Genomic DNA, 15,593 nt, shown 5'->3' with positions numbered 1-15,593 from the left:
TTGAAATGGTATGAAGCCCAGCAGTTAAAATATTACATTTTCCTCTGAGACAAAAATAAATGTTTGCCAATTGTGTTGGTCAAATAAAAATTATAATACATTACTTTTTGAAGGTTTAACCCTTGTATGGTGTTCGGGTTTGTGGACCCGATTTAATCCGTTTTCATGTTCTTTATCAAAAGGAAAACTATACGATTAATCATTTTTTCTAACTCAGACTCATCAATATGAGCCAAGGCCAATGAGTCTGAGTTAGAAAAAATAATGAACGGGTCCCACAGACCCAAACACCATACAAGGGTTAAGTACAAACAGTGAATGAAAACAGGTGGGTGTAGTGAATCTATACCAATTTGTCTTGTATCACATTATTTATATAGAATATATATAGAATAAGTCATTCTTATTCTTATTCTTATTCTCTTATTTGAGTTTAGGAAAAATAAAGTATACTGAAGCACATTAAAGCATTGAGTTTGAATGACAAAATGTGGCTGTTGGGTAACAAATGTCCCAACGTGTTCTGGTGCAGTAGTCGGTGTTGAGGTGTACTAAGTGTTTTGGTTGCATTGGTGCATTTGGAATTAGATTAGCTGCTGTGCTGCTTCATGCTGAGAACAGCGAGAAGAGTTTTTCAAGGATTATTGAGTGGAGACGTGTTAAAAGCTTTTAAGCTTTTAAGGTGACTTCTGTGTTAAGTATTTACCCCCTCGATGGTGGGGACTTAATACTGACTGTCAGTTAACCAAAGGTTGTTTTTTCATTAGGTTTCTTAAAGGTGCTCGTGCAAACACAGGTGCTCTCTCTCTCTCTGGATCAAACCTGTTTGGGGTAAAAAGAATGACTTTCTATGCATTGTGTATAATACAATAGTTTGTAATTAGTGATTAGATAATGGTAACTTCATTAATAAGACATTAAATATATGAGTAAGGCAGTAAATAGAAAATATTATAGGACATGTCCTGTGTGAACTACTCGGCTAACTGTAGTTTGGGAATTCAAGAGAAGTTTAAAAAGAGAGAAGATGAAGAAGTTTGCATTAGTCAAGTGTATGATCGGTGGTTATGCTGACACGTGTTATGTGTAAACTGAGAAGAAAGCCATTAATAATTTCCATGAAAGCTGACATTGGCCTCCTTTACAGCAGTGTGTTAGAAGAGTAGGAAACGAGAGCTGAGGGACAGTGCAGGGAATAAAGTGAATCCACGAATACTAACATGATACATATGTAATCACAACATAAACTGAAATAATGAAGGCCCTACAGTCACTTAATTTCTTCTACTTTATTTACTTGGCAGATGACATACTGTATGGGTAACATGGATCGCCCAGTGTTACAGAAACTGGATGTTAATTGCATATATACATCTTATATTCCATACTTGTGCCTGAGGGTGAATGAATCTATAGGCTGCATTAGCCTTTGGCGAGTTTAACTTCATTACAGAGACAGACATTTAAAAAGGACAGGGTGTCCCTCACACCCACACACACACACACACACACACACACACACACACACACACAGCGTGTTGTTCTGACTAATTGGCTGCCTGTGCTAGATGGGGAACTCATTTGCCCGAAAGAGTTTCCTCTTTGTATCTGAACGCATGCAGATTCTTAAGGGACAGATGCGTATCTGACTTTCAAAGCAGCTGCCCCAGCCTGCGGGCAAACATTACATGACACCACTGTGCTGTCCAGTAAACTGGCCGTGATAAAGTTTAAGTCAGATCAGCCAGAGGATGGATGACAGGAGGATGGATGATCCTTCCCTGGAGACTCTCACTTTCTGCCCTCACCTCCACACCTGAAGTGCTCAGTGCTGCAAGAGAGAAATAAAACATAATCTGTCTTACTTTCTCTCTCTCTCTCTCTCCATCTCTCCCTCGTTCTATTTCTCTCTCTCTCACACACACACATGCGCGCGCACGTGCACACTTCAGGTTTAAAGACTGCCCTCGCGCTGCTGAGGACTGAGAACTTGTTGCTCATGCCTCAGCAGCTCCTCATCACTTCAGTGACGGCCAGCTGACAGGTGGCACGGTTTAACCATATATACATACATATATATAACCATATATATATGTATGTATAGAGAGAGAAACAGTAAAGTAAAGCTGATAAGATGGGAGCTGTGTGTGTTTGGGTGTCTGCTCTCCTCTGGATCAGCAGGGCGGCAGCAGCAGCAGCAGCGGGACACGGACTCAACGACTCCTCACTTCTCGGAGAGCGGCTCTTTTCTTACTCTGAGAGTTTATTTAACGCCTCGGGGCAGTCGGACAACAGAACTTCTGGATTTTTCCTCCCGGACTTTGACGAGGGGATGCTGGAGGACTGGCGCTCTCTGGCCAGCAAGAAGCGGCGCGGCGGGGAGTCTCAGGACAGCAGCATCAAGGCGCTGCTGGTGGCCGCGTACTCTCTGATCATCGTCATCTCCCTGTTCGGGAACACCCTGGTGTGCCACGTGGTGGTGAAAAACAAGCGCACCCAGTCGGCCACCAGTTTGTTCATAATGAACCTCGCTGTGGCTGATATCTTCATCACAGTCCTCAACACACCGTTCACCCTGGTAAGACTCGGCTTTACCTTTACTGGAGCTCACAGGTGGACATGGCTCCCTGTCTGCGCTCCTCCTGCTGCAGGATAAAGGGGAAACAGCTCAGTCAGACAGGCTGCTCATGGTGTTACACTGCAAAGAAACAAAGTGGGAAAGACTTTTTTGGAGGGGTTTAAGTAGACTGGTGAAATATTTAAACAGGTCTAATTTACCTCTAAAACCAAGTTTTTGTGTGTTTTTTTTTTTTCACATTTCATGGTTTTCACCTTGTTTTCTACCCCCCCACTACCCTTATACTTTAGAAATGTCTGCACATCGCTGCTGTACCTGTGCTGATCAAAGTATTAAGTGATATTAACACCAAAAGATGGCGCCATTTGTTCCACCACAGAGAGAAGGGAGGCATCCGTGTGTGTGTGTGTGTGTGTGTGTGTGTGTGTGTGTGCGCGAGAGAGAATAATGAACTAATGCATTCATCTGTCCAGGTCCCATCTGGTCCCTAGCTGAGTGAAATTAACAAAAACTTATATTCCCATTGCAAATTAGATATAAACTTAGAAACACAGGACTTCACAGGGTTTTGATCATTTGATCAGTCATCACGTGCCTGGACTTGATGATGTCTTATCTTTGATGATGGATGATGTTTGTACATGACCTACTGTGTGTGTGTGTGTGTGTGTGTGTGTGTGTGTGGTTGTTCCCTCAGGTCCGTTTTGTGAACAGCACCTGGGTGTTTGGGAGGACAATGTGCCACATCAGTCGCTTTGTGCAGTACTGCTCCCTTCACGTCTCCACTCTCACTCTCACCGCCATCGCACTGGACCGACGACAGGTTTGTCTACATCAGGGGATGAGGTGTGATGCTCTTCTGTCCTTGGAGAGCGTCACAGCTTCATAGTTTGATGCCACTTACTGTGTGATGTGCTGAACGCTATGGTGCGAATTTATGCCGTGAAGGTGAATGCTTTGGTCGGAGGGTGTGCTCCTGATATTCTGGCAATAACATAATAAGTCTAGATAATGTGCTTTTTGTTTAAGGTCCTAAAAGTTACAATTACTAGTTGCGATTGAGATTAGATTTTTACAGTAGAAACACGTGCTTAGTTTATAACGTACAACTCATTGTTAAAGATTAAACCCATGGGTGTAGGAAGCACTGAAAATGTTTTTAACAGAGTAGATGTTATTTTGTATATTCTGGTGCCTTCTAACTGACATTTTCATCTGTCCATACCTGCTTGAGAAAAAGTCTGAGTACATTCTGTAATTTCATCCAGAGGTGGGGGTCGGCCTCAGATCACATTTTTGAAGATATCAAAAAGCTAAAAGTACAGAATGTGATTTGATGACTAATTCACAGCCTTCTATAGTAATAACCACTCAGTGTGTACTTAAGCTGGGTGACTTCTTAGTGCTTGCATGCAGTTGGAATTCTTGTTCAATTTATTCCTTTAATTTTATCAAATCATTGAGTAAAGTGGAGAGGACAAGTGCACTCAAGGTGCTTTCATGCATTCTCTAATAAATTATGTTCACCCTTCCATCATTTCTATTATACTAGAACCACTAGGACTTGAGGCCTGTGTTTCACTACAGCTACAGTAGGCTGTTAGTGAGTTGTCTTGGTGGCTTTGTTCACACACCCATTTCTACACACAACACTGCTCCCCATAAGCTCTCCATCAATATTTACGGCAACACTTCAGGACAAAAGGCATCAGCCAGCTGCTGCCTTTCATGAAAAACAATAGCCTTGAATTCATGATTGGCACATGTTTGAGGAGTGGGTGTGAGCAAATCCTTCAAGTTAGCCGGATAACATCAATAGCTTCGCCACATGGGACCTGATATATACTTTATGAATACTATGAATACTAAAAATAAAACAATGAGGCAGCTGTCAGTCAGTATAGAGGCTTTCAAACAAAATATGAACTTTTAGTTGAATGCCAACTTGCACCGCCAAACCCACAAAAATATGCGTTAGTCAACCACCCAAACCGGAGCTGACATGTGAACTGCCAACTTAATGAGCGGCACAAGTGTCAGGACTGAGGACTGAGACAAGGACAGAGCCCCACGGTGCTCTCCGAGGTGTGTGTGTTTGAGAGACGAGGCAGAGGGAGGGGGGAAGGGAAGGAGGAAGGTGGACTATTGGAGACATAATGTTTCCGTAATGTCATGCAGGATGTGTTGATAACTTAGGCTACTCAGAGCGCTGTTATGTTACTTTTAGAACTGTTCGCCCAAACCTGTGATGTTTTCGAATAACTGTCTGGGTTTGACCTGCGGGTCGACCCACACATGCTGCCTGGCAGCTGGTGGCAGTGATAACGTGGTGTGGATTTTAACTAATCTGGCCATTTTCTAAATAAGTACGCGAAATGGATTTAATAATGAGTGGACAGACAATACACTACATATACAGACCATACAGTAGAAATGAGAGGTTGAGGTGATAATAGAAGGAGGTCATTTTAACAAGCACTATAGGCTGATTGCTCTTTTTTTGTATTTTATTTATAGTTTTCAGAGGAAGAAAAAGCAAGGAAAGACCAAAAAAACTGCAGTGTCTGAGCTTCCCAACAAAACAAAAGCAGGAGAAGATGAGGGAAAGTGGAGAGAGTAATAGAGTAATGGTAGAAGAAATTAAACGCTGCTTGCTGATGTTCTCAACTTAACTCCACATATCAGCAGATGAGCAGATTCAGTTGCTAGACAATCCTGAGCCCATGCATAATCACCTCGATGATCATGACTATAATAAGCCCATAGTATCGTCAACCCCTGTGAGGGAAGGAAAGGAAAAAACAAAGAAATACTACAGCCCAGTACTGAGAGAGCCGAAAGGCTTAAGTCTGAACTTCTCAAAATCAATGGGGAAGTCCAGGCAGCAAAACAAAAGACACAAAAGACAGAGGAGGCTGGAGAGGCAAGAGAAAAAAGACAAAATGGTCAGCAGAAAGAAGAAACAGAGAGACAAAAGGCAAACATCACAGTTGTGGAGAGAAAGTGGCCATAATTCTTTGTAGGGATGAGAATAGTCACAAAGGAGAGTACTGCTTCAGTCTCTGGAGGAGCTCCATGCATAGTACAATGCAACAGTCAGCAGACACCTCCAATTGTTGTTAAGACAATTTGTGAGATACTCTCCTTTGCATGTAACAACAGCAAAGACTGACAGAAATACATGTGCTTGATGAGTGTGAGTTTGTAAGACCTCTGGAGGCAGCTGCTCCAACATGGCAGCCGTGGTCACATCTGAAGAAGGGAAAAGCTCAGTTAACTTTGCACACATAGAGGATAGTGTTATGATCTGCTGGTTTTGCATAACAAGAAGCTGGACTGTCGCACTACGCACCAATTGATTAATAGCTCCACCATTCCAACACACTCAGACAGCTGATAGAAACACAACGTGAGGATGACATCTGCATTCATGTAGACATGTAGACTCTGAGGACTATGGCTGTAAATCCAGCAGTGAAATCCTGCCTGCTGCAAGCAGATTACACTCCACACCTGTGAAGAGCATACAGCCTCATCATCTTTCTCCAATGCTACTCTGGGATGCCACAGACAAATGGAACACACCACCTCGTGCTCGACATGTCATCAGTGATGGACCAGTGATCAAAAATACAGGAGCAAGAAAGAACATTTCTTTTCTCTGTGCCTTCCAAAGGGTCACGTAGAACCTCAGTCAGAAATCACACAGGAAAGGAGCTACTGATCGGGGGTTGTTTTGGATACAGCATATTGCCAATACAGCAGTGCAAAAAGCTTAAAACGCACAACTTATTGAAGGATCAACCCTCGAGCGCAGGATACCTTTGGAGATCCAAGGAAGCTGTTGCAAAGTTTAATACATCAGTCCCATTGAGTGTCCCAGCTGTGAGGTACACTGAAAGGTCACCAAGCGACCTCTGAGGAGCCAGCAGTAACTCGGTGGAAGGAAAATGTCATGTTTCTGTGCAAGATTTCTGCAACATACCAGAAAACATCTCTCTCAACATCCACTGACTGTCAGCAGGATCTGACAGACAAGTTCATTCTGGTCAGATAAGTCTTCTGTCATGCAGGTTGTGGATGATGACGTGGACGTGAGCTGCATGCAACAGCTGGGTGTGAAGAACCCGACCTCCTTCTCTGTCACATCATCTCTGAGCCAGAAGCTGTGAATTCGCATCATTCAAAACTCCTGACAGAGAACCAGAATATTTGCAAGCATAGACAGCCTGAAAATGTAGATGTTGTGTCACACTGACATACAGTTTTCTTCACAGAAAGAGGACTGCCGTGGAAAAATTGTGACACGCAGCTCTAAACTCACATGATTCTCTCTCTGTATAACAAGTTTTACATCATTTGTCAAAGATTATTTAGAGGTGTTCTCAGCATGTCCCGCTCAATAATGCAAAAACACATACTGTTTAAATTTAGAGACAATCCCAATAAAATCCATTTTCATGTGATATTTTGAAATCAAGCCGTTATTTTTATGAGTACACTTAGATATACTTGTGATGGATAGAATATTTAATATTTCTCATTTTTTTGGGTTTGTACGATTTGACATTTTCAGGCACATCGAGTTTTACCTTTTGTAAAAAAGGGTCCAAATGTCATTTGAATGATATGAGTGCATGCTTTTAAAGCAAATCTTTAAAATATTTCTTCAATTGCTCAATATGCCAATCCTTATTTGTCACAGACCCTTTATTACTTTGCTGTTATTGTAATTGAGAGTCTAATGAGACCTCTCATTGAAAAGAAAATGGGTACAAAATGTGCAATAATCACATCAAATAAATTACTGTACTTAAAAACAAATCTGCATAACCTGTAAGTAGGGGAATGACAATAAACTTGAAATTTAAATCAGCTCACATGTAGGCTTATGAGCAAATAGATAGCCTGTAGCCTGTGCCTACATGTAAAATAAAAGACCTGGCTTTGTTGAGAGCAGTAAGTCACAAAATAAACTAGTTTCTGTATACAATGTGAAGTCAGTCATGGAAAATGACATGAAAAAGAAAAACGAAATTGTGTCCTGTTAGTGTAGACAATACAAATTAAATAAATAATACAATTATTCAACCAAAACAAAATATGGCATAGAAAAGAGAAGGGTTCTAAAATTCAAGTCGAGCAGCTTCTCCATGTCTCCGTGACTTTGCAGGGTGAATGAAAACGTGAACAAATCTTTAATTATCTCTTCAACTCTGCCTACGACAAAGGATATCCATTTCATCCTGCTGGGCTTGAAATTCCACCTTGATAACACTTGGCCCCCCGTCCTCTTGGCCTCATCTGTTCCACATCAGTGATAAGCAGTATAGGATCACAATTTAAGCCCTCAGATAGTAAAGATTTCACTCTCTACAAAGGGATTCACTCTTTTCTCCCTTTCTTTCGGAAGCAAAACAGTAATTATAGACACCTCAGACTGGAATTTAATGACCAGGTGCTTTGCTTCATCCAGTTTTACCTTGATCACACCCACTCTAGGAGAAATCTGTACAATATCTAAATCTGAGTTATCTAGAATTTTCCTTACTTTATTGTTCATCTCAGCTTTCAGCCCCTCTCGCTTTTCAGCGAAGTTGCTCAAGACTTTCCACTTTACAGTCCAAAAATATTTTTGAGGGAGGTATGCATCTCTGATTTAAGGGATGCACTCTGTTATTTGAGTGTCTTAAACTCACCACAATGTGACCCAAGTTCCTCCAAGATAGCGTTCAGGTCACAGCTTTCATTTCATCTTGCAGCGTCTCCTTCATCAGTCATAATGTATACAAACGTCACACTGACTTTAGTGCAGAATAATTCGGTATTAACTTAATATATTTAGTTTTTCCTCCAAGCTTGTGAGCAACTTTTCGCACATGACAACCATGTGCACATGTGCAAACTTATGTCTATCCTACCCCCTGAGGACTGGACTGGAGCTTTTAATCATCTCACATAATCTTCATTATTAGACTGAGTTTGCTCAGTTGCCATGCACTTCAAAGGTTCAATATGTTAGATCTAGTCAGGATTTTAGTTTTAAACATGCAACAATCAACTATCAGAGCCATCAGAATGTGTAGAAATAACAGCAGGCGATCTCAAAGATATCTATGTACTGTGTTGCATGCTAGCATGAAGTTAGCCCCACACTGTACTGTCTCGTAACAAAAGGCTGTGTTTGAAATGAGCTTTTGCTTGAAAAATGCTCCACGCTTTGCAGGGCCAGACTGGGTCAGTAATCAGGTCTGGAAATTAACTTCAGCCCAGGCAAATCTCCACACATTCACAACAGAGCTTATATACTGTTAACTGTTCATGCCAGTAACATTTTAGTTTTATTACTGCTTCAAAAAACATCCAAAATAGTTAAAAACATACACATTTTTTCGTTGGTCGTCCACAAAGGATGTTGATGCTAGGATACTACATAGCAAGAGAAGATGTGTGAGTACAGCTTGATGGGACACAATGCCTACAGTGCACGGGCCTTCCCATTAGTCAACATACCTGAGTGTAACAATAGGGCCATTACTGAAGAAGACCATCTGCAGAACTCAGCCATGAAGATTAAAAGATTAGTCATGGGAGGGTGGCTGTACGGCAGGCCTTAGGAAAGATGAAATTAAAGTGGAGGCGTCTTCAAGATCTGCTGTGGTTATGATCACAACGGCAGCATGTTTTCTAGACAATATTTACATTGGTGCTTTAGACGTAATGCCAGGAATACCAACAAGTCTGCTCAAAGCAGGAGGACAACAACAAGTAGACTTATCTTATGTTTGAGTATTCAGGAAACGGCATGCTATGAAATACTGTAACCTGCTCTTTCTTAAATTGTAGCAGTTCTCACCTTTATATTACTATAATACCAGCCAAAGTATAAGTTGTCTTCATTATTTCAAGAATTTGTTTTAGCATATATTTTAGCAGTCACTTCCAGCTTCTAAGTAACATTGGTGGAAGAAATATTTAAAGGCTTTTAAAAGTGCTGATACCACACTGTAAAAAAAACTCACTGTCAAGTAAGAGTTGAGCAAAGAAACGGCTACTTAAATAAAATAATGTTAGTACACTGTTGCCCATAAAGTTGGAATAATTGTTCAATACCCCCAATTTTGTGAAGCTCCTTTTTGCCTGAATACACAGTTTGCAAAGGTTAATTGTGGTTTGAGTTTCACTGTGATATGTTTGGAACAGTTTGATCAATAAAGTTGAGAAGATATACACTTTATTTATCAAGAATAAATCTAATTGTCACAATCATTTCATGAGAAGAGGTAAAAAACATTTAATTCCAACTTTATGGGCAACAGTGTATAATTAGGGGTGCTACTAGTAAAAATACTCACTGAAGGAGAATGGCCCCTGTGACTCTATTATACTGTATAATACGTGTATATTATTATGCTCTCATCTTTTATTCGTTGCCCACGGTGAAGTGAAGTGAAGTGAAGTGAAGTGAAGGGGATATCTTAACAATAATAATATATATATTATATTATTATAATAATAATGATAATAAGAAACTTACTTGTGCGCAAAATGTTTAAAAAATGATAAAACACTGTTAGGAGACTGTGGAGGTGGGCATGGTTGGTATTCAGCAGCAGCAGAGAGCAGAGTGAGGATGGCTCAGGAGAGCCGCACCAGGCGCGTTGATTGACACCAACTAATCACGCTCTCTTCTTATCATGCAGTAGGCGGCTGGACCAGAACAAAGAACACACGTGCTGCAACCAAGAGAGCATGACAGTCTCCTTTGGTGTTAGTATTGTACTTTTGAGTCTGCATTAACTAAGGTGCCGAGCAAGGTAGCAGAGCAGCAGGTAGTGAGTCACATTCTGTGTTGTTAAAGCGTGTGTGTGTGTGTGTGTGTGTGCATCCTGTTACAAACTCATTAACAAAAAAAAAAATCTTCAAATGTCACAATAAACATGCATTGTTGAATTTGGAATATCCACCTCCAACAGGGTTGGGGAAGTGGGGTTAGGTCTAGCCGGGTTAATCATTGTTAGAAATACCAGTTAACAATGTATTGCCCAGTTTTTTACACACACAAACCTGTAGCATCATGTCCACATATAGAAGTTGGATAGGAGCACTGAGTTGTGTGTTTGATTTACTTTTTGATCTTTTTTCTCAATAACTTCGACCACCTGGGGATCTATACATGTGCTCTCTGTTCTTTTTTTCATTACCCTAAAACCAGATAAATGGTTGTATTATATGATTTAATAAAGAATATTGTTTTAATCTGTGTCATCTTGTTCATGGCATTGATTCATTTGTCTGTAAAACAATTTGTTTTGCGAAATGGACTTGAGCTTCATTCAAGTTCAGTGTGGAGCACATTGTGTTACTCTTAATGTGACTTCTTTAGGTTCTCTATTTCATGCCTTTACATGGTGAAGGACAATCAATACGTGATGCAATAGACCATATAGACCTGGTAAATACATGCCTGTTGAGCAAGATATTCTAGACAAATTATATATATTCTGTGCCACCAAATCCTTACACATAAATATATTAATTCTTTTCTGCAGTAAGCACGACCTTGTGTGGAGTGTTGTCAGTTTCATTTCACTTTGTATAACAGAAAAGAGTTTCTAATACAGCGCAGAAAAATTGAGGAGACATGCTGTTTTCTATGCCTTCAGTAAATTAAATGGCCTAATGCTAGATGCGAGTATTTTTCAGAAATTGGAGCTGACATTAGAATTCAACTCCCAGATGTGGATGGATTATGTATTTTGTTTATTGATTCAGCGTGTGTGTGTGTGTGTTTCCACTGACTTTGATCTGTGTATTTTCAGGTGATTTTACATCCTTTGAGACCTCGCATGTCTCCGGCCCACGGCGGCATTTGGGTTGCTGTCATCTGGATAATGGCCAGCTGCTTCTCCCTCCCACACGCTATCTACCAAAAGCTCCTGACTTTTACATACAGGTAAAATGATCCTCATTCATGCATTTTAGTAAGGAGAGATAAATTGGAATTGGAGTGTGTGCCCATGTCAAAATAGGAGATAAGACAGGATCCCTCTGAGTCTAGACGTAGTTGGTGAGGGAGTAGAGCCACCAGGTGGATGGTGGAAACTTTCATTTGAATCTCTGGACATCGCAGAGGCCATGGTGGAGGAGGGGGATGTGAAAGGACAGAATGACAGGATTGTAATGATATTTTCAAAAAATGACATCCAGGGACCAGCTGACTCAATGAAGAGGGTCAGAGAGATCATTGCACAGATATGACAGCAGTCCTCCAAATGAAAACAAAATGCATCGTGTCTTATTGCCGTTCAGGATGACTACATGGCAACCTGGAAAATGAAGCAAATAAGCAAGTGACAAAAACTGCAATTTCTTGATTGGCTGCTTGAGGCTGACCCCAGAAGCGAATCAATCCCCATAGACCCTCATGTTAAAATGGCCGAATTTACAGCAAAAATAAACATGCTTACAGTCTGATACAAAAAACGGTTTGGTCTCTATAGCAAATTTTTCCATTCAACTGTACTGGGGGTGAATTTTTATGTAACTCACCTGTTTAAATTATATTAAGAATTAAAATTGTGCATAATTAAGGGTGTGGCCACTTTGCCATTTGCTAGGCTTCAAATTATTACTTACTTACTTATAGCCAGACAGAAAAAAGGTTATAAATAACGTTATTGAAATGTATTACATGGCTTTGTTGAATACTTGGTTCTGATTGGTCAATCACGGCACTCTAAGGTCTTTTATTTCTATATTTCACATCGTTGCCATGTATAATAGACTGTTGCTATGTATGCCATTCTTGAGGACCATATCAATCCACGGGAAGAAGTACGGCAAACATCCATCAGAAAACACTATGTAAGATTTTTCTGCTATTAGTTTTAATACATATGGAGAGCAAGAGGTTAAAAGACAGAGAACTGGACGACAGAGAAATCAACAAAGTTGGAGAAGACAAAATAAAAACGATACAGAACACAATATGTGCTATGGCAGTGTTTAACTGTTAAGAAACTGAAAAGAAAAGGTCAACAAACAGAAAAACTTGACATAACAGTTTGACATAATGACCTGTGCTACCATCAAAATCAGCAACAGGGTATTTAGATCAGTAATGAAAACTTCAGCAAAAACAGGAAAGACATCAGGCAGCATCATCCCCCATCTCAGCTACAGATTTGCGGCTCATCAGGTGTTCAGAAGTGCTGTCTCCGAGGACAGCAAGTGGACTAGTGTGAAAAGTGTGGCTCATCATACAGCTGCATCTGGCAAGACGAGGCAGAGAAGGCAATCGAGATTTAACAAGAGACTTTTTTCATTTTGAAACAGGATGAAAATGAATAAATTTCTCTCGCCTACAATGCTGAGACCAAGAACCACAAAGACGCCAAAGATCCATGTGAAGAAACTTACAGCGGATGTGTCTTCATGGAACCTGACAATCGAAGCTGCCCCATTGCCAGTTTAAAAAAAATAATTCATCCCTTTGCCCTCCTGGCGGTACCTGCAGACCTGCAGCTACTGAACAGACCAGCAGTGTTGTGCTCTCATGAACCAGTACGGCACAATTTCCTTGTGGCAAATGTTACCCCGAACCAGCCAGGCAGCCGGGCTTTGAAGGAGGTGCACCAATCACAGCTCGAGGAGCACAGCTGTCTGTCTGTCCTCTCTAAGGCAGGTCTTGAGAGTAAGAAGATAATGTCTGTGTCTTGGCAGAGATGAGAGGCCAGCTGGAAGAGCTACTCGGCTCCAACCATGACAGACAGAGAAAAGTGGAGCCAGATCCTGTCCTCCAATCCAGTCAGTGGCGGCAGATCTGGTGAACGCCTCTCCTAATTGCTGATTACTATTTAAGAGATGAGTGGTAGTAATAGTGGTAGTAAAAGTAAAAGCACTGCTCTATTATGGGATATCATAATTAACATTATTCGACCTCCTTAGTTTGCTAATGTTAGCTATCTTATCACACAGTTGGTAGCATTACTGACATCGCCAACAACTGTGTATTAAGTAAGCTAACATTAGCAAACTAAGGCAAGAAAAAAATGCAAAAACTCTCAGTCGAGCTGTTTGCAGGTGGACACTTATTCCCACTTCCTTCCCTCTCTCACTAATCTGTTCATCTTTCTTGCTTCCTCTGTGCTGTATTTGTCCTCACTAGTAAGGAAAAGGAGCGCAGCCTGTGTGTCCCAGACTTCCCAGAGCCATCAGATGTCTACTGGCAGTATATCGACCTCCTGACCTTCATATTACTTTACATGCTGCCACTCCTCATCATCACTGCCTCCTACACCACAGTGGCCTTTCGGCTGTGGCGTCACAACGCCATCGGTGACACCACAACAGCTCAGCATGCCGCCCGGAGACGAAAGCGTCGTCGGACATTGGCCATGTTGCTCCTGGTGGTCGGGGTGTTTGCTGTCTGCTGGTTCCCACTTAACTGCTATGTGGTGCTGCTGTCCAGCCAGGCCATCCACTCCTCTAACGCCCTTTACTTCTGCTTTCATTGGCTGGCTATGAGCTCCACCTGCTATAACCCTTTCATCTACTGCTGTCTGAATCCCACCTTTCGCCAGGAACTCAGGCTCCTCTTTGACATGTGCAGGAGGAAACGGAGGGCGGCGGTCGGGTTGGAGCCAGAGCTCCGCCCCGCAGCTGCCTGTGCACCTCATCACAGGAATGCCTGGCCCGACAACAACGAGTCCTCGAGGCCAGGGCACGCTTTGTCCCACCCGGGCCATGCCTCCTCAGAGCAGAGTCAGGCCTCTTCGGGTCAGTCCCACAACCTAAAGGATACACATGTGCTCTTCACTGCCAGGCAGGTCGTCACAGGAAGAACTGATATCCTCTCAGTGGAGCCCATCGTGGCTGTGAGCTGACTGGAAACGGCTGCCGCAAGGTGATGGGATTTTGGTATTTGAGATTCTGTTTTAGGATTTCATCTTGTTCCAAAGAGGACAGGGAAGCTCTCTGTGAAGCTCTGCGGTGGCTTTAAATTGAAGAAACTGTGGCTTTAACCAGCTTTTTCTCTTTCCATACTGCTTTTCAAACTTCCATTTAGTAGATGTTCCAGAGCTTTCGATCAGCTTTTATAAATCACCCTAATACTGTTGCAGCATTGCATGATATACACAACAGTGTGCTTATGTGAGGGTAAGATAAGAGTAGAGAATCATGCATCACACACAAGTCAGTACACAAGTGATGTAAACTGGACTCATTGATCATGTAACATAACATAACTTAAGGTTTTTCTGTGTTATTTTCCAATGACAACACACCATGCTACGCAACAGAATCTGATGTACATTTTGTCCAAAATAACTTATTTAAGGTCTGCACGACTGTCGGGAGAGCAACACGTTCCTTCTCCTCCCAAAATCAATGAAACTGTGAAACCTAGACTGTATCACTGAATTGTAACAACATCTGCTCATAGACTTTACAACTTTGGACCATTCTTCAGCCTCAGAATCTAAGTTGCAGTCATGTTCACATTGATCCAGAGGCCACTTCAACCTTCACTTCAATCCTCACGCTCACATTTCACAGTATCACTCTGTATCATTGACTGTATAGTCTGTGATTTGGGGCTTTTTGAGAAGAAAGCTGACAATAGTGAGAACCTCACAGTTTCGAAATTTAGGTCCAAATTCTAATAATGTGACTTTCTTTAGGGCACCACATCTTTGGAAAAATATATTCATTTTAACTGATTCGGTCTCTCTCTCTTGGCTGTCTTGGCAGAGTAGAGGTTTTGTGTGTTTGTGTGTGTGTGTACATGTGAATATGCAAAAGAAAGTTCTGCTCTCTTAGCTGGCAAATCTGTTGATGATCAAGGCTGGAAAATGAGAAAAGAATACAATAGAGCTTATTTCCATTGCCACCATTGCACGTTAGTTTGTAAACAGAACTGAAATGACCATTGTCATATTGTACATGAATTATTGCACGATTGGTCAAATTATTGCACATGATTGGTCATGGAGCAAACATTATGAATGGA

General features: G+C 41.4%; 1 protein-coding gene across 1 annotated transcript; it reads left to right on the top strand.

Annotated features, from left to right (window-relative positions):
- The first annotated feature begins 2,332 nt into the window (after positions 1 to 2,332).
- LOC139199406 (G-protein coupled receptor 83-like) lies at positions 2,333 to 14,466 on the top strand. Its single transcript, XM_070828473.1, has 5 exons — positions 2,333 to 2,578; positions 3,276 to 3,401; positions 11,401 to 11,534; positions 13,749 to 14,339; positions 14,406 to 14,466. The coding sequence occupies exons 1-5, from the start codon at positions 2,333 to 2,335 to the stop codon at positions 14,464 to 14,466; spliced, it is 1,158 nt and encodes a 385-aa protein (XP_070684574.1).
- The last annotated feature ends 1,127 nt before the right edge of the window (positions 14,467 to 15,593 follow it).

The sequence above is a fragment of the Pempheris klunzingeri genome, chromosome 3, assembly GCF_042242105.1.
Source record: "Pempheris klunzingeri isolate RE-2024b chromosome 3, fPemKlu1.hap1, whole genome shotgun sequence".
Classification (NCBI taxonomy): domain Eukaryota; kingdom Metazoa; phylum Chordata; class Actinopteri; order Acropomatiformes; family Pempheridae; genus Pempheris; species Pempheris klunzingeri.
This window is presented reverse-complemented; position numbering and strand designations above follow the sequence as displayed.

Excerpts from the sequence above, each read along its gene's own strand:
- LOC139199406 (XM_070828473.1), top strand. The coding sequence starts at position 2,333 with ATGCTGGAGGACTGGCGCTCTCTGGCCAGCAAGAAGCGGCGCGGCGGG. Across the intron at positions 3,402-11,400 it reads TCGCACTGGACCGACGACAG|GTGATTTTACATCCTTTGAG; the intron begins GTTTGTCTACAT and ends GTGTATTTTCAG. Across the intron at positions 14,340-14,405 it reads CCGGGCCATGCCTCCTCAGA|GCAGGTCGTCACAGGAAGAA; the intron begins GCAGAGTCAGGC and ends CTTCACTGCCAG.